The sequence below is a fragment of the Olea europaea genome, chromosome 1 (genome assembly GCF_002742605.1).
Source record: "Olea europaea var. sylvestris chromosome 1, O_europaea_v1, whole genome shotgun sequence".
Classification (NCBI taxonomy): Eukaryota; Viridiplantae; Streptophyta; class Magnoliopsida; order Lamiales; family Oleaceae; genus Olea; species Olea europaea.
In genome coordinates, this window is record NC_036237.1 from 15,199,804 (window position 1) to 15,222,816 (window position 23,013).

Below are 23,013 nucleotides of genomic sequence, written 5' to 3' on the forward strand. Positions count from 1 at the left end.
TTTTTAATTTTATAATATAATTATTAATATTAAATATTTAAATTATTATCTAATTTTTTAATTAAAAAATATAAATCTTATTTTTGAATTGTGAAGTTAAAATATTTGGATGGATATAATTTCCACAAATTAATGAGACCTCAGAAATGTTCATTTATTAAAATTTATGATCTCTTGAACATGCCTGCAAGATTAGCTCTTCAATTCGCATGGTTCGGTATGTACTTCACCCCTAAGTTGGGAACTAACATGCAAATAATATTATCCCCGTGTAAACCTAAAGTTCCCAGGGAAGAACATCAAACAGTAAACACATCAAACATGGGCCAAGTTGAAGCACCAAGCATGCAGCCCGTTGGCATACTATTCATTGTTCATTGCATTAGAAGCCATATTTAGGTGCATAGAGTTTGCTTAGCGTCCTCGTGTGATCAAGGTCAATCCAACTACCATAGATTACCAAAGGAGATACATGGTATTTCATTATTATTTTCATTTCCCAATCTGTGAGCCAAAATAAAAAAAGACATTCAAATATGAAAAAATTGTTCTATTCAAAAAAAGCTTTCAACATCCATCCATTCACGGAGTGCGCTATTAACAAGGACCCAATAGTATTACAAACAAGAATTTAACTTCTTTCTCCTTCTACTGGACTGTGGAATGGTATAAAGTTCTCTCTGCGAAACAAGACATTAAGTTCCAACAGGTCAAATTAAAGTTATAATATAAAACTATAATATGCTCAACGTAAGCCAGATTTCTACATAATGATAATAGTGAACGTGATGCTGCAAAAATCCATAAAATAATGACTAGATTCAATGCTTTCAACCATTGTGTTCACTGGGGTTTGGCTTAATCCCACTGCAACAGAAGAAGTGTGGCAACTTAACTTGACCGCAGACCCTGCCAAAATACAGTGTTTGAAAGATATATGAGCTATTATTAATGATAAGGGAGTAAGAGCATGTTAAGCTTTAATTCTTAAAAAGCAACAAATACTATATAACATATTACAAGCCTCTAAAGACTGATTCTTTCCATCAATTCGTCCAAGAGAATGTGTGCTAATCAATATAACTCCTTTGCATTCAATACAAACAAGTGTAATTTGCTAGGCAAGCCAAATAGAAAATCTCAATGTTATCATCACAAATGGTTTCCCTTTGTACGTTTTATAAAGTGGCTGCAATAATTTACCAAACAAATTTAAAATTTAAAACTATCATATTGAAAATTGCACACTGCATAACCATGACGAGACAAAATTATCAAATTAACACTTAAGAACACCTTCCATAGACTTTGGACATAGGGCAGCTATTTCTTGTTAAGGATATGGTTCAGAAAATAAAATATAAAAAGGGTTTTCTTCCAATAGTTTCCGAAATAAAAAGTTTTTATTGGACTGAAATTAAATTATATTAAAATATGAATAAAAAATTAAATAAATAAATAAATAAAAGAGGTTTGCAAATTAACATAATGGAGGAATTGCTAGAGAAACCCTTACTTGCAACGGATGATCACTGGGACAGGTTTCAAAGCCTTTGGTCCATTCCTAATGCCTCTCTTGTGTGGAGAGACCTGCACGAAGCATTTGGCAATGAGTACTCAAAGTGAAGGAATGCACTAACATGTCATCAAATAATTAACTGGCTTTAAACTTTTGGCCCTAACATTGATGATCTTTTTCAAATATGTAGGTTAAGAAATAAAAGAACAGAGTAAAAATCCCTATTGACACGAGATTGATAATAGAGAAGCGCCAAAGAAACATGCATGCAGTAATGATTGCAAGTGCCTAACCATATAAACTGCAAAACTATACAGAAAATGAATTAACACACATATACATCTGACCAATGATGATATCCCCCTACGCATTTATTTGCCTCATACTCAATCTTATTGATACCCAAAAGGATTATTTCCTGAACAAGACGATGGAAATGTACGAGAAAAAACAGAACTTTGCTGTGTGCTTCCTTGCCCAACTTTGTCCCTTTTTACAGGACCTTTTCCGGGTTTTCTATGATTCCCCTTTCCCATGCCAAAAGGTGAAAGTAGAGCCTGACATGTGGATATGGTAATATAGACTCACTGAACAAAGTTCAGCCTAAAGATGATGCATGCCCTTACACATTTATTTCTAGAATAAGAGAACTGTTGTTGGTGAGGATATTTTTGAACGAATTCTTTTGGGTATCACAATACTTTTCGACCCACCCCACCTCTCTGAGGAGTCAAATTGCCAACAATCTAATGGGTTTTCTGAACTACAAGGCTCTCCAATGCACCGAACACAAACTATCCACATAAAAAGTTCCTATACCACCTCTATATACAGATTTTAATTGAAACCATTGGGTAGTGGACACGGTATTCCTCAGGCACACGAAAAACCAAAACATCAGTACAATGAGCGATTAACAACAGTCGTATTCTTCGAGATAATAAATTATTCGAACACCTCATAGCGTAACTAAAAAGAATTACTGAATTTGCAACGAGCAAAGTGCAATATAAACGTTTCCTTCAAAATTTCTGCACAATCCCACATTTCCAAATACAGCACTAAACATAATAAAAATCCAAATTGAAGAAAATGCAAATCAACACAACGGGCAATCTCAAAAATGCCTTTAATAAATAAAAGGTGCTAAACCCTAGACCCTTTGCGAAAAATTGAATCTTTGGAAGAAACTAAGAAATTACCTTTCTTTTGGGGACAGCCATAAGCTCCATTGGGCCACCGAAAATTGAACAATTCGGAAATGCATCTCCGATGCCGTTGTTGTTTTGATGTTCTCGCAAAAACAACGTCGGTGATGCGTCGATCGAGTGGGCAACAGTGGTATCAAGCGGCGGTGGCTGGGCTATTGTATGGGTCCACCGGCAGAGACTTACTAAAGTACACCCCTTGGTCGAGAAGGCGCATTTTAGCGTCGGTACCCTTAACGCCATTTATTAATTTCCGCTATACAACGGTTAGCTCTGTACTGTGTGTAGTGTGTGAGAAATTTCAGCCGGGAGTACTGGAAAAGAGAGAATCAATGGGCCATTTTCATTGGGCTCTCCCCGGCCTTGGGTTAATGGATTGGGATAGGGGTTTTGCTACAGTAGCTAATAATTAATAGGAAAAATTACATAAAACCAAGTACTTAAACTTTTAAATTAATAATTCAGGGATGAAGAAACTTTATGCAAAAATCAGGTACCCATTACAAAACCTAAATTCCCCATCCTTGTCTCTAATGTCTTCTCTTGGTTCTCTCCTTTCTCAGCAGCCGAAACCTCTCTCCTCTCTCAACAGTAGTGGCGCCGCCGTGGAAGAGAATTTCTGGTGTGACGGTGTTATCGTCAGACTTGAACCACACCTCTCTATTTTGACCAGTCGGGGCGATTTTTTATATTTTGATCCATCTTCCTACCCATCCCTTTCTATTTCAACCGATCGATTGGCACCATGCAATGGCATCGTGTGACGTAATACATCTTGTAGCGACATACGATAAGGCGACGGGTAGGGGTGTGAGAGTCACTTCACTGATCATGACGGCGATGACGACAATGAAGGTAAGGGGGTTTGCGATCTGTTGTCGTGACCTTTGATCTGTTCTAGAACCATAGCCATTTGTGATCTGCAGCCACGATCGATGTGGTTGGGTTGTGATCTGTCAAAGAGATGGTTTATTGTCTTGTGTGTTGGTTATGGTCCTAGTGGCTATGATTGTTTCCGGCTATAGTCATGTTGGTGGTGGAGACGTTGGTTATATGTTGTTGTTGTGTTTGGTGGTGGCTTCTGGTGGTGGTGGAGGTGTTCTTATGGTTTCTGGCGGCGGTAAAGATGTTCGTGTTGGCAGTTGTGATGTGGGTGGTGTTGGTGAGGTATGAGTTGGATATTGTTGGTGTGTTTGGTGGTGGTAATCGTGGTGGTTCCTATTGACGGAGGTGGTTGGTGGTGGCTACGATTGTCCTAATTTTTGTTGGCTTTTGATTTGATCTCGTGGTGACGACAACGACGATAACGAGTGAGGGTGGCGATTTTGTTGGTGATGGTGTTGGTGTTGGTGTTGTTTTGGTGGTGGTGCAGGGTGAGGGTGGATCGAGATCTAGTGTTGGATGTTTGTGACCAATTATTTGGTCCTCTCTGTGACTGTGACCGTTAACTATGATCTTAAAATTCGATCATTTATGACTTAAAAGTAATCCGTGACCATCAAATTTGAAAATATCTAATATGTGACCTATAATTTTTTGAATTTGTGACCAATGACATAAATTGTGACCTACAAAATTTTTATTTTTGACCTTGAACAAATCTATGACCAATTAATTTTGTGATATGCGACTAGTAAATAAATCGGTGACCTATAATTGTGAATATGTGACCATTAATCATATAACTGTCACTTTATTATCATCATTTAATAAATATTTTCAATTAATTAGTTAAATCATATTTTTGCACTAATAAAACTTGTAACCTGAATTTTGAATTATGCGTACTTAAAGTCTGATTTGTGAACTCTTACCTAATTAATATCTCGTTTGATTCTCATTTTTGTCAAAATACATTTTTTTCTCTTTTTTTTCAACCACATATTTTTTATTAAAATGATATTACACGTAATCAACAATTTTTCCTTATTTTTCATCCACACATCCTCCATCAATCTACAATTCTAAAATTCATTTTTCATAAAAATGGGTATCAAACACCCTAAATGTAACTTGGATATTATGTACATTAGGGTGTAAATTTTAATGTACATGTAGAATAATACTTGGAATAATTACACCTTAGATATTTAAGTTACTTTACATTGTTTTTATTTATTGTAGATTTTTAGACAATATGTTGATAAAAGTTGGTAAATTATATATAGACTAAATCAGTTTTTTAGCAAATGTAACTTCATCAAACAAGAACTTAATTTAAATTAGTAGCCAATAAAAAAAAATCTAATTTTAAAATTCAAACCTAGAAGATACACATGTCAACCAATTTAAATTAAAACTAAATTTGCACAATTGGAATAATTAAAATATGAATTTTTCCATTTGTATAGAAACAATGTTCATAAAAGCCTGCCTGAAAACTCAATGATGTGGGGCCCACCTAAATAAAAAATGGCCAAAAAGTAACCCACCCATCTTTTGTGAGGCGTCGACAAAGGTTCTCACAGAACCCCTACCTGTACACCTAGCATTGCTCAAGTGTACTAGGGTACCTAAAAGGCTATATAAAGGAGCTCGGATTGAGTTTAACCAGGACACGAAGATAAAGAAAATATAATGCTAGTACAAGTGGAAATTACAACCATCACTACAATTTAAATTAATATTCAAATTTTACATTTTAACTTTTTAATTCCAAAATTACTACAGTATCTATTGTAAAACGATAACCAATAAATATATTTACTCCCATCATGATGTGGTACGAAAGGAATCAGACATTATGCCAAAGTGAGACTGGCACAAGCATAAATAGGCAATTTGTCGATTTTTTGAGAAATTTTGGGGTTGTCCATTTTTGGCGAACTTTTAGTCAAATTTAATTGGAAATAGACTAATAAACAAGATTTTGTGGCATTGCCCCTGATGCAAGGCTAATCTCGGCCAAATTTCTTCTTTTAGACATTCATTTATGAGTTTTCTCCTTTTTTGATAATTTTTGTTTTGGTTATATCTCAATCAATAAATTCGAATTGGAATTTTGTTTATTATTGAAAAAATCTTTTTTGATTATTATTTAATTTTTTTTTTTTACGAATTTCTCTAGGTTTTTCAAGATATAAAGCATTGTAAGCCATTTGAGGTAGCAATGATTGACATGAGTAAAATTTTCATGAGTTTTTAATCTTTGTGAGATTTGTTCATATTTCCTATAAGCTTCCACTACGTCATATCACTAATAAGAGAAAGTTACAATCACTTCACCAAACATAACATATCAACACTACACATATGCCACGCAACCCTGACCCCACCCCAAATTCCCCAACATTCATTTTTTCCATTGTCGAGATATCAAGAAAAAAAATCAAGAATTGATTCCAAGAAATCTTCATACAGATATGAAGACTTCCCGAAAAACCAATGAGGCTAAGAGGAATCTTGAATCTAATTCTAAGAAGTTAGTTCAGAAACATCAATCACAGGTAATAGACATGTATTGAAGTTAGTTTTTCAACAAAATAAAATAATTGTTTATCCTGTTGAATAAGTTTTTTTAATTTTTGTTTTATTTCATGTGATTCTGTTTGTTTTCGACAATACATATCACTCTTTTATTTTTTCATGAACAATATATCACACAACATGGTAAATATGAGAGCTAGTGTGCACAGTACCTGAATACGAGTGACAAGTGGCCAAGTTCTCACTTAGCCAAACAACTAGAGTTCTTTAGGAAACCTTACAAAAGGTTGTAGGCCTGACTTTAGCTTTTGCATTTGTATGCACATTATGACTATGGATTTAAGATGATAGAGCAACGCAGCTCAACGTTATTGTATTGCTTTGTTTATTTTCCTTTCGCTACATGTAACGTGTAGTGTAATATAAAATCTTCAGGTCTAATCCTTATTGCATCAAAAAAAAGTCAAACTTTACCTAGTCGTACAAATTCATTTAGTTAAGTTAGATTTCATAGGCATGCGATTCCCAGCTGTAACTTTTTATGTATGTATATTTATCATAGAACTGTGAAGTACATTAGAAGAGGAATGACACCGCTAACCATTTAACTTTCCAAGAATGTACAATCATATGTAGTATTGTTTCCTTTAATAACTAAAACCCCATCCACATTATGTCATCGGATACCACAATACAATATGTCATCGTTAAGTTGCATGTCATCACATAATATTCTTTCATTTCTCTATTCCAACATACATATGTATTGAATGAAATCGCAAGAATATGAAATTTCCTTTTCTATTGTGTTATATAGTTATCTGACGCTATTGATTAAATTTATCAACAAGAATTGAAATTTTACAACATCCATGCTAACAGATTTTGGGGGAAGCATCAAAACATATGATACAAATTTGACCTCATAGCCACTCTTAATCGCAAAGTTAATGTGCAGCGGGAGTTGTTTAGGCGATTATGCTTCAAACACTTCCTGGACATGAGGGATATTTGCTTATAACATCAGCTCATCCACATAATGCTGATATTGGAGGTTAGACAATCAGCAAATGAGGAAATGTGGTTCAATATTTTCAAGTAGATTTATAAGGTTTTGGGTTGAGAAATTTTGCTTGGTTTAAAAATGTATGGAAACAGCACAAACAAATGGAAGATGGGAAACTGTAGACAAAAAGATAAGTTTTTCAGCAAGTCAAGAACGTAGTCAGGAAAGATTTGAATGAGTTTTCTTGAGACTGTCACAAGACACGGTAGATGAAGACGTGGTGAAGATGGGAATCCATTATTTAATTACGTCTTTATTGTACATAACTAGCCAACCAAAGTTGGTAACTAAAGAAATTCTGACCAGTCCTTGTTGAAGATGAAGTAGTGATGAAGTGTATAAGGTATTAGAGTTTATGATGAAATGAGATCGTCGCAAGGCAAAATAATGGTTTTTGATTTCATGATAACTTTGGGTTTGTTCGTTTTTTACGAATTGCTAGTCTAATTCGATTGGAATCGAGCCAATGAATAAAACACAAGGCAATTTTGGGCAAAATCCATCGTTTAAGCCCTCGTTTAGGCATTTTTGCTATTTATGGTAATTTTTGTTTTTGCAATATCTCTTTCCATAAAATTCGGATTTGTATTCCGTTTGTTTGAGGATGATCCTGAGACCTGAAGATAAGGATTTTCCATCTTAATAGTTATCTCATATTTTTCTATTTTTGAAAAAATATCTTTTTTATTCTATTTTCGAATTTTGCTAGGTTTTTTTTTCTATTTAAGGTGTTGTAAGCCCTTTCGAGTTGTAGTTCTTGAATTCAATAAAAAATTTCTTGAGAGTTTTCTCATTTTGTGATTGTTCATCTTTCCTATAATCTTCCGCTACGTCAAGTAGCTTATAGATTGTCTTTATTCTAAAGTAGATGAAAAATTTCTCGCGATCTTTTTAAATTGCGATTGAAATGAAGATGAACATTGGATTAGCATCATCAATTTCATGATTTGAATTTGAAATCCATGTATTCAGTACTCTCAATTAAATCCATCCATTTATACCGTGTACTTTCTTTTTCAGTTATGGGTGAATTAATGGAAGGTTTTGGTTACAGTAATTATGCTTTAACTTGTAGTACTCAACGGCTCTTGTATATACCTCTTTATTCCAAATAGTTTTGTAAACTATCCAGAAGAGGAAACTGTTTGTAATATTGTCCATGCTGCCATACCTTAAAAAGAATTAAGCCCCCTGCTTAGACCCTTTGTATTGGGTCTCACCCCCCATGTGTGTGCACATGTACAGACCCTGTGCAAATGGGTCTGTGCAAGTAGCACAGTTGCCTTGAAAATCAACACTTTAAGTCAGATTGAGCTAAAATATTAATAAATAAATTATCTTTGAGTCTAAGTTAATATGGTATCAAATCAGTCAATATGATATTTATGAAAATTGCAAGTTGAACATGAAGGAACATATAATGTAATGTTAAGGGGATGAAATACACATTGAATAGACATAATAATGGAATAGCATAAGCACTAATACTTTGTATATTATAGTGGAAATTAAAACTAAATTCTCCTTTTATTACGGTTCTTTTTTTTATTCCACGAATACTTTTAGCTTATAGTAAAAATAATCATATTTTAATAAGCACAGATTACGCATTATAACCAAATTTATATAACATATCCATATTTCACGCAAATTAAGATTCTCAATATCACCCAAGATCTTTTATTTGGATGGGACTATCCATAGATCATACAATACGAAAATTACAGTAGGAAAGGAAACTCTTAACTCTATTAATCACAGAGTTCACCATTCTATTGAAAGTAATGTAAACTTAACCAAGAGAACTCTAGAAATAAAAGGAAGTTCAAAGATATCAAGTTGATGACTTAGTCAAATTCAACTTGATTAAGCAAAAGTTTTTATTGGATAGAAGAATTTTATATGATGAAGGAAAAGCTTGTCATTGGTCGAGAGATTTTAAAGAAGTTACGTAATCATCTTGAACTCTTCTTCTCTAAAGAAGGTGGAAGTTATTTAAGTATCGTGAACTCTCCTTCTATAAAAGGATATGGGATAAGGTTACTTGTTCCAATTGACTTCTTCTACTAAAGGAGGTTAGGAAGTTACTTGATCATCTTGAACACTTCTTAGTTTTTTTTCTATAAATAGGTGTGTTGGCATGTATTGTAAACTTCGGGTAGAAGAAAAATTGTAAGGTTTGTACAAGAGAGTTGTTGAGAGAAAATAGCTCTATTGTATGAAATATATGTTGTAAGATTTATGAAAGTTTGTTTATTTGAGTGAAAAAGTGATATTCTATCACAACTTCTACCCATCACATTCGTCAGCAAATCAATACACCATTTCTCACAAATACGAAAAGTATCGCCACAAAATGTGTATGACCAGAATTTGCAACTCTCATGCTGTGATTATTGAGGATTTGCCAGTGGGGAACACATCTCCTGAGGTTATTTTGCCTATCCAAATTGATCATCCCTCAACATCCTACCGTAGAGGTAACAATGGTTGTCGTTGAAGAAAATCGTGATTGAAGACTCCTTGAGTTCGGTGGTCGACTAAATATAAAATCGAACAAGAAATGCACTTAGCATCGCAAAAATGGGAGGAGCGTAGTTGAGGTTGTCGATCTTACATCTACCATGAAGAAGAAGAAGGCGATACACTACTATGTTCCACATGTTCTTGGTTATTTTTTGAAGAAGACATGTTTGTAGTGTATATAATCCATTATTTTTTAGGGTTTTCAATTTTTACCATTTCTAAAGAATTAATCATACATAAATCGCATTTTTTTATTTTTTTATTTTTTATTTTTGCCTAAATAAATTTTTGTGTGTGGTAAAATCCAATCTTTTTTTTTAGAGTTTCGGGTATTAACGATTTATAAAGAATTACCCTTACATGAATCACCCTTTTTTTTTTTTTTTTGTTTTAAGTAAAATTTTGTATTTTGTAAAACTTAACCCTATCATGCAATTATTTATTTAAATTATATGTTCAAATTTTAGGTAACCAAAACTGATTAGTTGGAGCTTGCAACCAATTCAAAAATTTTGATTTTATATTTGATTCATTGAATTAACATATATTCATGTTTAACTCGCTAATAGTAGCCAGTAGACAAATAACACCTTTTAAAAAATAAAAAATAAAAAGGCCGGACAACACTCTATTTGGTGAACACAATTTCATAGCATTGTCACGTTTCTTTGTATCATGTTATATATGTTTTTCATGTTGTGAGAAAACAAGTAACTGCAGCAGAAATCCTTTTTCATGCGGTCTTGCACACTCTGGTTTCGTTTTTCCTAATTGTGTCTCATTATCGAACGAAACGCGATTCCAAGAACATAGTGCTTTTACTTCTGCTTGTATATGTGTATAGACTTGGATATATTTTTACGTGTATATATATATATATTTTATTTGAGTCACATAAAATAAAGTATGTATCCAATCAATCATTGTTAACATTGTTATTGACTCGTGATCCCTCCATATTTAGGCTAAGTTGCACTTTACACACACATTGATCTAATTACAAGTGAACTTGAAGGAACACCCAAGCATTGTAAAATGACATCTTTCTTTTGAATTCCATATAAAACATCATAGATGTGTCATTCGCAATCTTAACTAGTGCCATATGTAGATCAACCTCATAGTTTATAGAAGAAGCTTTCTTCATTCGTTCAACCCTTTACTCTGAAAGTACTAAGTCTACGAGCATAATGTATGTAGTTCCTGTCGGTAGAATTAAGCCTAGAGTTTTACCAGAACACGAGGCAAACCCATTGACATCGTCCATATATGTAGTGCAAATAAAGTAGAACTCGTCCAACTATTATAAAATTCGTCGCTCAATATCAATGAAATTATATATAACATAACCAATCGAATAATACACATCGAAAACATTAATTACATAACATTGTCTATAGCATACATTTCATAGCATACAACATATGACTCAAATGTCACATCACAAAAATTAGCCAATTGAGCTATCCTAATAATATCATTTATTGCACAATATTGATTAAACAGCAATAGACAGCAATAGACAATAGAGGAATTCAGGGAATAAGCTAATATATCGCCACTTTAATATCAAAGTAGGTTTGGAATTTTATAATGTGACATATAGTATTTTTGATATTTAGAAAATGTCGCAGTACTTCTAAAATTGTTATCTGAAAAGGGCCTAGTTATTAAAATTTCCCTATATTATATTTATTCGGCGTGGGATTTATCCTCCCCTTAATATGTTTTAAAAAACCAAGTCTTGTTTATAATAAATTTGAAGCAAGTGAATATCATTTAGCAACCCAAGTCCATATATGTTTGTTATATTTATTCGACGTAAGATTTATTTCTTAACACTACAACAAATTTAAAGTGGGTATGTGAATATCTTTACACCGTTTTGTTTGATTAGTTGAAATATGTAATAAAGTATTCAATCAAATATATCCTCAGTAAACCCATGTGTTAATTTTGTTAGGATTTTTGGTAAGGTATTGTCTCAATAAAATATGGTTGTTTTTTGTCTATATTTCAAAGAGTAATACTATTTGTAGTCGTTCATTATGACAGTTGTCCTACGTAACATGCACATGACAGGTAATTATTAGATGCATTAATGTGATAGTTTGTTATTCGCTCATACATTAAATAATCATCTGTCATGTGTATGTCACGTAGTGGTGTTAACGAGTCGAGTTGGCTTGCAAGTAGAAACTCGAGGCTCGGGTTCGACTCGAGTAAAATGGTCTGAGCTTTTTCGCGAGCCCGAGACAAACCAAGCTTTTGTTTGGCCAAGAAATCAAGGCTCGGGCCTTACCGAGCAGAGCCGAGCCAAGCCAGATAGGGTCGATTTTTTTTCTTTTTTTAATAACGGTAGCACCGTGCTGCCATTTTTAAGGCAGCAATCTACTACCTTAAATTTCAATAAGGCAGCAAGCTGCTGCATCTGTAGTTAGATTTATTTATTTTTAAATATAGGCCCATGAGCTCGAGCCAGCTCGGGCTCGACCCGACATCGAGCCCCGAGTCAAGCTAGCTTGGGCTTTTTGGGGTCGAGTTGACGAACCCGATTGATATCCCTAATGTCACGTAGGACGACAATTTTAGTAAGCAACTGCAAATAGCACTATTCTATTCAAATAGAATAGAATTTTTGGTTTCCTACTTTTAATAGACTTGTTATGAATTCCATACGGAATACAAATCAAAAGGCTATCCTTTTGTGTCCTTATAAATAGAGGTTTTTCTTTGGTGTTTCATTTATCCCAATTTGTGAGATAGTTATGAGCTAATTTGGGGTGAGACTTGATATCGTTTGCAGTGTCATCTAGTACGTAATAAGTGGGTTCTCTTAGTATGTAGATTCTTGTGTGTAATTGTGGTTGGGAGTGTGTTACGCTCCGATCTTACACGCCTCGGACTCGCAGCACCACATATTCCGACCTGAAAACGACCCTTTCGAAGTGTCTCTGAAGTGATATAGAAATTCCTATCACTGACCTGCCGAAACATCTCGCCTCCGAGGTCGAGGTCAAGTGGACCCCGGTTAGAAGATCCATCGCCAATTTGAGATTTGTGCCAAGATCTTTTCTGCACCTAAGGTTTAAATTGATTTGACGTTTTTATGAGGTTAGATGATGTGACTTATCAATTTTATGTCAATTCAAGTCAGAAGAAACAAACTGTCCGTCCACTGTACAAACGCGGCTGATTGACGCCTATGAGCGGACGCTTCATACCGTCAGATATATACACGCGTCCCACATCCAACGGTTCATACCACCTATAAATACCCAAGGTTTCGCAAGAGGCAAAGGTAATGAAACTTTCACTACATAGCACTCCATAGCAAGTTTATATATTTTCTCCTCCCCCTTTATCATTGATTTGCATAGCCCCTAGATACTGTTCCGATCACTTAAACCTGACTTGATCGTCGGAGTGTATACGGTCGTCACCACCCCCACTAGTTCCGTCCGTGTGCACCTAACTATTCGCTAATTGTGCGCAGGGAGGAACACGTGGGATAGCTTTCAGTTGGTCACGTGGAAGGACCAATTTTCGGGGTCAACAGGGTGTGCACGAGATTCTAAATAATTGTATTGATTTTTCATATAGTAGAATATCTCTATTTTCTTCTCTCCATCTATTTTATGTTTTCTTGTTTCTAAATAAATTTTCTAAACAAGAATCTTATGGACAAATCGAGAAATAGATAAAAATTTCCAGAAATAGATAATATGTGCTTGCTCGGAGGGAGGAGGACAGGATGGGTTCCGACTAATGAAATCCCAGTTGAATTTTTGCGTAGTATTCTCGAGAATTTCCTATTTATCAACACAACGGTTTGATTCATTCTTGTATAGCCATTGTCTATTAGTTGTACTGCAAATAATGTACATCTATTTGACTGCAGATTTGATATTATGGTGTTGTTTGGCTTGCATTGATGTGGGTTTGCACTTTTAAGTTGTTTATCCATCAAAATTTACACATTGATAACACAGTTGATACGATGAATTGGACAGAATAACCATAACTTTGTTATGCAGACACCATGATCGAAGAGAACTTGCAAGACTGAATTACATCACGCAATTATTTTACAAAATCTGCAACGAAACAAAACTCAATACAGAAAAAGGTATAAAACCATATCACATCTTACTTTATTTTCTTTCTAAAATCAATATTTCTATGACAGAGAAGCTCTAACAGTAAAACCATAACAACAGAAGATAATTGTCGGAAGGTTTATCGGCAAAACAAGGAGCACAAGCCCGTAAAGTTCAACGAGTTGAAGGCAAAGCACGCCAATTGTCAGCCAGATGAATTGCTCTATCACGAGAAGTTGCTGATAGCTGTTGAATGATAACATCTTTGACATGAGCAGCAGCAGTCTCACCAGCTCGCGTTGCAAGCTCCAAGTATACCACGGCCTTCATCATCTCCCCTCCCTGGTGAGAACATGTTTGGCTAAGATTGAAATTATGTCCAGGTACTTTCTATCTAAAAAGAAAAGTACGGTTTCTACAAAAGTAAGTTTCTGTTCCAAAAAAAGTAACTTTGAAACATGTTTGGGATAAGTTACTTTAAGCTTAGCCAAACATGTTCCAAGTTGTAGCACCAAAGACTTCCATCAGTTTTCCACGCTACTCCTTAAAATACATTGAAGATATATACACAATATTACGGAGTAAAATCTTGAATACAAAAAACGGAAAACCCCTTTTTCACAACTCTGTTATTTCTATAAGTCTGGAGCAAAAATATGGACACAAAATCATCTATCGATGTCACCAACATCACTTAAAGAACTTTACTATGAAAGAATGGGATGTATTGGTAACTTACGGAAAAAAGACCCAAACCATGCTCAAACTGTGCTTTGCTATGACCACGATCAGCTGCCTTCTTCATCCATTTCCTTGCTAATCTGTGCGACTGGACCAGCCCCTGGCCAGAAGCGTAGCACAAGGAGGTATTATACATAGCACGCACATACCCCCCTTCTGCAGCTCGTAGATACCATCGAGCCTGTCAAGATTGGAATTTAGAAATTCGTAAGTGTCGAAGTTATTATAAGAATCCATATCGAAAAAACAATATGCTATCAAAAGTTATTACAAAATGGAAGGCCTTATTCATCTCGACTACGTGGGAATATCAGATATTCCTCGTGCACTATTCAACTTTAATCAAGAGTTTGTTAAACAGAAAAAAAACTCGACATACTTAGCCAAACAAGGATGTGTCTGTATTCATTAGCTGGAAAAAAGTAATTTCAGAAAAGTTAGCAGTTTTACGTCTAGATTAACAAAATCTGATAAGTGCAAAGTATAAAAGGAAATTTAGCAGCTTCTTGGAAAGAAGAAGAAAATTAATATGAACCAGCAGTATCTAATTAGCAAAACAAATTGAAGATCAGATTTCAAGATTTATTCTACAACTGCATATATTAATTATCGAGAGTAAGAAAGTTTTGTAACAACATTATACCGCTTCTTGGAGGTTTTGGTGGAGCACACGACCTTGATGCCAACAAAGAGCGAGTTGGTACTGAGCTCGAACGCTACCAGCAACTGAAGCTTGATATAACCAATCAATTGCCTCTTTGGCATTAGAAGGATCAGCTGCACGATTACATAGCTCAGGACAACATAACAGAAAGGGTACTACTAAAAGTACTACACATTATTATTACTGTTCATTACAAATGCAACTCCATTTTTTACCCTGAAAAAAGACATTATTTTTATTAGCCATGAATGTTCGTCCTTATTTGAGTTCATAATTATCGGTTAACTCTATCTCATTTTCACCGTCAATCTTTAAGAGCTGTGTCTTATTGAGGAGAAAACACGTTAGCATATCTGGTACAGGATGCAAGAAACAGATATCCAAAATCAATCTATCAGTTCAACAAAATTACCATTTTTAACTATATGTTTGGCTCATGTTTATAAATTGTTTATAAATAATCACACCATTTTTATCCACACATTTCGAGAGACCCCACAAGTACTACCCACTTATTCACACTCATTTCTATATATTTATAATTTAAATCATTCATAAACACTTCTCAAAAATGCTCAAATCTCAATATACATGCTAATCTTCAAAGGCCTCTCGTTCCCCAGTAGCCCAAAATGGAATATTAGACATTGACAATGGTCAGAAGTAACATAATTTTTTGGAATCTGCTGATGGATATCACAAAGGACACAAAAAAAAAAAAAAAAAAAAAAAAAATCTCTTTTATTTTATAAACCACGTTCTGTTGGCAAATCCAAAAACAGGGCACTTACTCAAATGAATGCCCTACACAAAATAGAAATATATTAAATACATTCTCTTTAAACATATATCAAAGGAGCCATCGAGACAGACAGATTCATCACTTTTCTTTAGTTGTTTTTTAATTCCGTATACAAGCTTTGCTGCTGAGCACTTGACTGAAATTTTGTCCAAAGGAAAACACAACAGTTCGTCATTCAACGATAGTTATTCTCAATGTTCATGGCAGACAGGCAATGAATCAGCAATAAAAGATATTATCCCAGCAAACGTTTAGGTCATCTCCAATGCTTACCCCAAAACACCAAAAAGAAAAAAGCTCCCTGCACAGGTCCATTTGACACCCCCCTCATGTGACAGCCCCTATATAGGCCCTGTGCAAATGGGCAGGGACACGGCTGCACCAAAAAATGGTGTAAAACACCTTCAATGCAACACCAAACTTTGCACTATTTTGGTGCAAAGTGTCCAAAAGTCATTTTTACCCTTCATTTTCCTTTCCCAAATAAATTGATTAATGGTATTTGTCTCATTTGTGTTATATATTTTTTAATACAATAAATAATAATAATAATTATTATTATTTTAATCTTTTCCTTAATTTAACGTAATTATTTATTTAGTAATTTATGTATTTATAAAATAATGAAATAAATAATATTTCAAATAAATAAATTATAAAAAATAAAAAAATGAAAGAAAATGGTTAATAACTGTTCATTTGGTGTAAGTTTTGGTGTAATAATTGGAGACGAATTTTAATTTGGTGCAAAATGGTGCAAATTTTGATGCAGCGTTGGAGATGGGCTTATGAATCAAGGCACATAAATGATGTTATTAGTTGCTTACACTGAAATATCTATTAAGGTATCATAGATAAAAGAATGTTAGCAAAGACTTCTCCGACGGACTTCTATTAGTAACGGCTCCCGACGGACTTCTCCGACTGAAAACTGCTCAAAACTTTATGATATTATTATGTACATGCCAGATTTTAATCAAATGCAGCATAACCACGTCACAGAGGAAAACATGAAAAAGAATAAATCTAAAAATAGTTTTGAATGGACTAAACTTTGGTGGCTCTTTTTATCAGAAACAACAGAATTACATTCAAAGAACTAAAGTTTCATCACAATCTAGACTCGCCCACTTCAAATCAATTCAAAATCGAAATGCCTATATTGCATATAAAACACAAGTTCAACAAATCGAGATTCCTATACTGCATATAAAACACAAGTTCAACAAACAATTCGAAAATAAGTAAAAGCTAAACTATAAAAAAGCAATTACCTTGCAAATACGAAATACCCAAATTGCACTGGCCAGCAGGGTTACCAAGCTCAGCTGCCTTTCTATACCAAGCAATACCCTCTTCCTTTTTCCCCATTTCCCAATAAATCAATCCGGCGTCCACCATGGCCATCGTGGACCCACGCGCCGCCCCCTTTAAGAAGGAATCCAAGGCCTTCTTCAAATTGGGCTTCACTCCCCCACGGCCATGCTTGAACCGCTTGCCCCACTTCAAGAACAGCATTGCCTCCCTCAACGGCCGGAGTGCATCCCTCCATCCTCTGCATACCAGCGACGCCGACTGCAAGTTAGGCAGCGAGAATGACGAGGCGATTCTAGCTAAAACATCGTAAGGGAGCGAAGAGAAATCCGGTTCCTTACACTTCGACGACGACAAAAACGAGGACGACGATGAAGAAGATGATTTTGAAGTGAAATTGAGCTGACGGGTTTGACGATCTTTGGTGGATTTTTTGTTGGGTTTATTGATGAAAGGGAGGCCGGTGAATTGATGGCTGCAGGATTTGTATGGCCATGTCTTTTGCTTCATGGTGGTGGAACGGGTGCTGCTGCGCGACGGTGGCGGCGGTGGGGATGATCAATTTGAAACGTATCAACAAAAATAATAATGTCATGACGTATCACATTTTGTGCGTGGTGTATGTGCACCGATGTCATCAGGGTGCAACTTGCAAGTGATATTTGTTCTAGAATATTGTTTTATCCGTATATTTATTTGCAGAGAAAATTACATTTTGGGTCCTCCATTTATTTACCATATGGACAGTTTATAATCTTTAAGCCGCTTTTTTGAGCCCCATTTTGGGGAAAATATATATTTTTAAATAGTGATTTTTAAACAAGGACATAGTCTAGAAATGGCAGCGGAGCAAGGCAAGCCTGATCTCACATGGGTATGTTGTCTAAACACGATGGGAATTTCGAGTTTAACTGAGTTATAGAAGTTGGGTATGGACAAAGAAATTTGCTCCGAGTTGAAGACGGGAAAATTAATTAGGGAAGAAGACGGGAGCAAGGAAGGTTGTCCCTGGCCGTCCCTCTCCGTTGCCAATTCCTAAGTTTCGGATGAGTGAAATCTTGTTGATTTTATTTGCCTCTCTTGCCATAGCAACAATATTTGTCAATATCTCCTCCACTAAGACGTTAAACAAAAAATTGTATGAAAGCGTAAATATTCAAACCTTTCCTTGATGTCCTGTGCTATTTCTATGCAAAATTTGAAAATGGGATAGCATTATTGTAATTAGAATTACTAGTTTTTATGTATTTTCTATCTCCAATGCCATTTCTATTCAGTATTTTTCAACACTTTTTGGCATTGTGTCATAGTATCATTTTGCGGGGATGGTTTAGAAGGATTATTTTTATTTTTTTCTTTTTTCATTTATTTGTTTTTTAAAATAAAGGTAAGTGTTTAACAGTGAAAATTAGTCAACTTAATATTAATAATTGTATTTATGTACTTATTCGAGCTTCTATTCGTATTCAATTATATGCAAATTGAGTGATTATCTACATAATTTTGTATAAATTAAGTTAACTCTGAAAAGAAAATTTGAACTTAGATACAATTGGTGAGGAGAGGGTTATTTGGAGTTTAATTGGAGTTAATTCAAAGCCATTGAAGATTAATTGAATTGCAATTGATCAGTTAGAAGTGTTAATGAAGCATTCGATAAAAATTCTAAGTTTTGAGAGTCAAATTTGATATTTGAAAAGTTTGGGGACTGAATTTTAAATTTTGAAAATTGCACCTTATCAATTATTAATATTTTAGGATGAAGGGGACTTAATTATGAAAATTAGAAGATGAAGGATTAAAATTGTATGAGAAATTGGTCAAATTGAAAAAATGGAATTGTTTTTTCATCTTTTCAAACTCTCTCTTGAACCCAATTGAGACAAGAATTTTAATTTTAATTTTAGTCTATAAACACATAGTCCAACTATTTAAAAAAACCTATTGAGAATTCATTAAACCCATATACAAGACAAATGTGCCTCTTGGGGGAAAAGTCGTATCGATTGCAATAAAATAGAGCCCAAAATAAAAGAAAAATCAAGAAATCAATTAAGAAGCTAGCATTTCAAGGTTCTTATGAGAAAAATGTGGATTCTTGGTGCAATATATCATCATCTATTTTGCATTTTCCTTAAAATCAAATGATATCCATTTTTTTATTCTCCAATGATATGTAATTAAACAAATAGTTAGGATGAATTAATGTAAATTAGTTTTAAACATTAATTTTAATTATAAAATTGAAATTTTTAATTGATGCTTGTGAATAATTTTTATTTTCATTCTTAATGTTTTGGATTAATTGTCCTGTAATTCATTAATTTGTGGACGATAATTACGTCAAGAGGCGAATTGTTTGTTTATACCACGTAGAAAAAATCTGTAATTTGGATGAAATGATAGATGTATGCTTTTATTGTTGTCGAGATCGTTAAATAAATTCTTTGGAGATTGGAAATGCACTTGATTAAAGCTTATCCGAGTTTACATAGAGATATGTTGTGTTGACTTAATTGGGTAGAATTGATTTGAATTCAAGAGAAGTAAATCAATTACTGTATAAGAATTTAACGAGTACAAGTAATTAGTTATTATAAAAATTGGTGATTGAAATTTAAAGGGATAGCTACGGTGAACTTGTAAATCATAACACTATAACAATCATATACCTAATTAATTATTTTTTGTATATTTAAAATAAAAAAACGTAAAAATAAGATAAATACATTTTGTTTTATTCTTGATTGAATTGAAATCGAGCATAATTAAACCAACGGTTAGATATTAGTCCTCGTGAAAAAGGTAATTCGGATTCTTAGATTCGCTTTTCTACTTATTACGATCCGTACACTCATGAGATATAAAATCAAAACAAAAGAAAGAAAGTAAATACGTGATGTGCAAAAACCTTATAAATGGCTTCCATTTAGGATTTTTTCCCTTGTACACGAGCCTATACTCCCCCTCACATGAATGGAGGGACCCACACCCAATTAATACGCAGGCTCCGCCCCCATGTGAGGGGTTGTACATTGAGCCGCCCCCTTCCATTTATTGGAGATCAAAGTATTACAAAATTGAATCTGTGCTACTTTCAATTGATTGAGGTCCCTACATAAGTATTTCCCTGTCTTATCATTTTATTCAATAATGTTTTAGTGCATATAATTATAGTTTATTATTTTATATGTTATAAAATGGAGAAAGAATAAGAATAAAATCAGAGACTAAAGAGTCAAAAGAGTGTATAATTTTATCATAACAATGATCCCTATATAGAGTTTTAATAAGAGCAACAATCTGAATAAAAAAATTATATAGATATCCAGACAAAACTAGTGATGACAATGAGTTAGGATGGTACTAAATTTCACCGGATTATTCTTGGTGTGTATAGAGAGGTACATAAGGGTGCCCATTATCGACACCCGGCGTAGGAGGGTATCCATAATGGGTATCCTTATGTACTTGGTGATGTATACGAAGAATAATCCAATTTCATTTGCCTGTTTCGCTCGTATTGGGATGACGATCGCCACAGCTCCACTTTAATTTATTTATTTTGGATCAATTTTTTAGTTTTGCTATTTCATTTGTCTAAGACATTACTCAATCGCTTGACTTGGAAAGTGATTGTTGAGACTCATTTACTAATAATTATTTATCATTCTTTCATAGCCACGTATCTTTTAAAATGTAGCTAGATTTCAGCATTTAACTAAGCCTCCGTTTGGAAAAATTTATAAAAAGTTTAACTTGTAAATTGATAGAATTAAAGAACGATGGACAAGTGAATATTATTTATGAGTCTATTAAAATGTGTGGTTGAAATAAAATTTAATCACTTATTTATAATTCATAAATTTTCCAAACCAAGGCTCTGAAGAAACCATCAAATATTTATTCTCGATCATGATTTGCTCTCGAAATATCATATCTATTCACTTGTACAAAAAAATAAAAATAAATAAATAATGTGAAACCAAAGGTTGAAATGTACATGCTAATCTAGTAGTGCTATTCAAATAGTGTAGGATTCTAATCCTAGTCCATGACCTTAGGTGTATGTATTTTTCTTTTACCTTTCTTTTTGTTTGGATAAAAATTAAATTTTTAGTATATTTCAATAAGAATATTAGTATATTTTAATAAGAATTGTGAGTATTATAAAATGTGTGCATATCCGTAAATGATTAGGGATGGCAATGGGTCGAGCCTTAACCCACGAGCTCGGCTTGGGCTCGGGCTCGTGGCGAGCCGAGCTCGAGCTCGGCNGAGCCGAGCCGAGCCCACGAGCGGCTCGCGAGCTCGTGAAATTTTTTTTTTCAAATTTTTCAAATTTTATTGATAAAATTTTATTTTTTTCCACATTTTTGGACGAGCCGGCGCCGAGCGGGCTAGGCTCATTGGACGGGACCCCTCGTTCGGCTCGAGGATGAGCCCGAGCAGTCCACGAGCCGAGCTTTGATGAGCCGAGTCGGCTCGGCCCAATTGACATCCCTATAAATAATGGATACTATGTGTTGTGCATATCGGACCATGTAAATAGGCACAAGATAATTAAATACAAATTATGTAAAACTGTTAACAGTAGATTATATGACTTGTATATAGACCTGTATGGTGTTGATTTAATTTTTGGCCGAAATTATCTAATTGATCATTTTGTCCCCAAACACGCGAACACATTGAATACATCCAAGAACTCAAGGTCGACAGAGTTTTCCCATTCTATTCACCAGTATATCGAATATGGTAAATAAAGATTCAGGTTTAGCAAAGACAAAAGTACACGGATGAATGCTTTAAAAGGAAATCAACAAGTTAAAATTTCCATCTGATTTAAATAAGAATTAAGAAACAGTGCATGAAAAAAAAGAGGTAAAAATCTTGACTGGAAGAATGAAAAATGTTACCAGGATATGGTAAATTGAAAGAAATCAGACAATAAGTTTTAACATCGTATCAAGATATTTCAGTTTGAGCAAACAAAGAAGCAATAGGTTGAATCCTTAAGAGAAAATTAAGGAAGCCACTTATAAGTTAAAACTGACAGCTTATTTAGGCTAAAAAGCCATGTGCATGAGACTCCTGGCACCAATTACTGATAAAAAAAAGGGACAGAAACTGAAGACTATAAAGTAGAAAAGAATGGGGTTAAACATTAACGCCGGTTAAAGAAGAAATGAAGTTAAAATCTTGTTTATTATACTGTTCAACACCGTTTCAAGCGCTTTCGACCCCGAGGAATGAAAACTGTTTCCAGGTCTTCTGGATTGAAGAACTCCATAACACCAGCAAAATGACATTTTGAAGAAGCTTTTCGCTTTTTTGGGGCTGGTGGACATATCAGTATGCTTGGAATTCTTGAATCTGCAGATTTTGGTGTTGTTGAAAACTCTTCTTCATCATCACCTTTTTGCAGCCCTAGTTTCTCCACTGGATTTGTAGATATTGGCTTTAGGGGATTTCTCAATGAAATTCCATTCATTTGATGAATATTTTCTGTGAACCCCATTTTTGCAAGATCAAGATTTTGAAACTCCATAAATAGAAACAATTTAGAGCAAAAAAAGTGGGAGTTTGTGTGAAGGATGAAGAGAATGGATTCTCAATTAACCACAAGGAAAAATCTTGAAGAGAG

The 23,013-nt window shown here is 34.2% G+C and overlaps 2 protein-coding genes across 3 annotated transcripts; both read right to left on the reverse strand.

Annotated features, from left to right (window-relative positions):
* Positions 1–535: 535 nt before the first annotated feature.
* LOC111395337 lies at positions 536–3,076 on the reverse strand. Its single transcript, XM_023021320.1, has 3 exons — positions 2,722–3,076; positions 1,517–1,590; positions 536–909 (listed from the first exon to the last, which is right to left on the reverse strand). Exons 1-3 carry the CDS (start codon positions 2,968–2,970, stop codon positions 831–833), a joined length of 402 nt encoding a protein of 133 aa, XP_022877088.1. The 5' UTR covers positions 2,971–3,076; the 3' UTR covers positions 536–830.
* A 10,715-nt stretch (positions 3,077–13,791) lies between these two features.
* Positions 13,792–18,018, reverse strand: LOC111395344 (F-box protein At1g70590). 2 transcript variants are annotated; one of them, XM_023021326.1, is made up of 4 exons: positions 17,327–18,015; positions 15,230–15,363; positions 14,585–14,767; positions 13,792–14,187 (listed from the first exon to the last, which is right to left on the reverse strand). In XM_023021326.1, the coding sequence occupies exons 1-4, from the start codon at positions 17,874–17,876 to the stop codon at positions 14,020–14,022; spliced, it is 1,035 nt and encodes a 344-aa protein (XP_022877094.1). In that variant the 5' UTR covers positions 17,877–18,015; the 3' UTR covers positions 13,792–14,019. The 2 variants fall into 2 exon arrangements, with proteins under 2 accessions (XP_022877094.1, XP_022877097.1); XM_023021329.1 differs by having other exon boundaries at positions 13,794–14,206; positions 17,327–18,018.
* Positions 18,019–23,013: the final 4,995 nt, after the last annotated feature.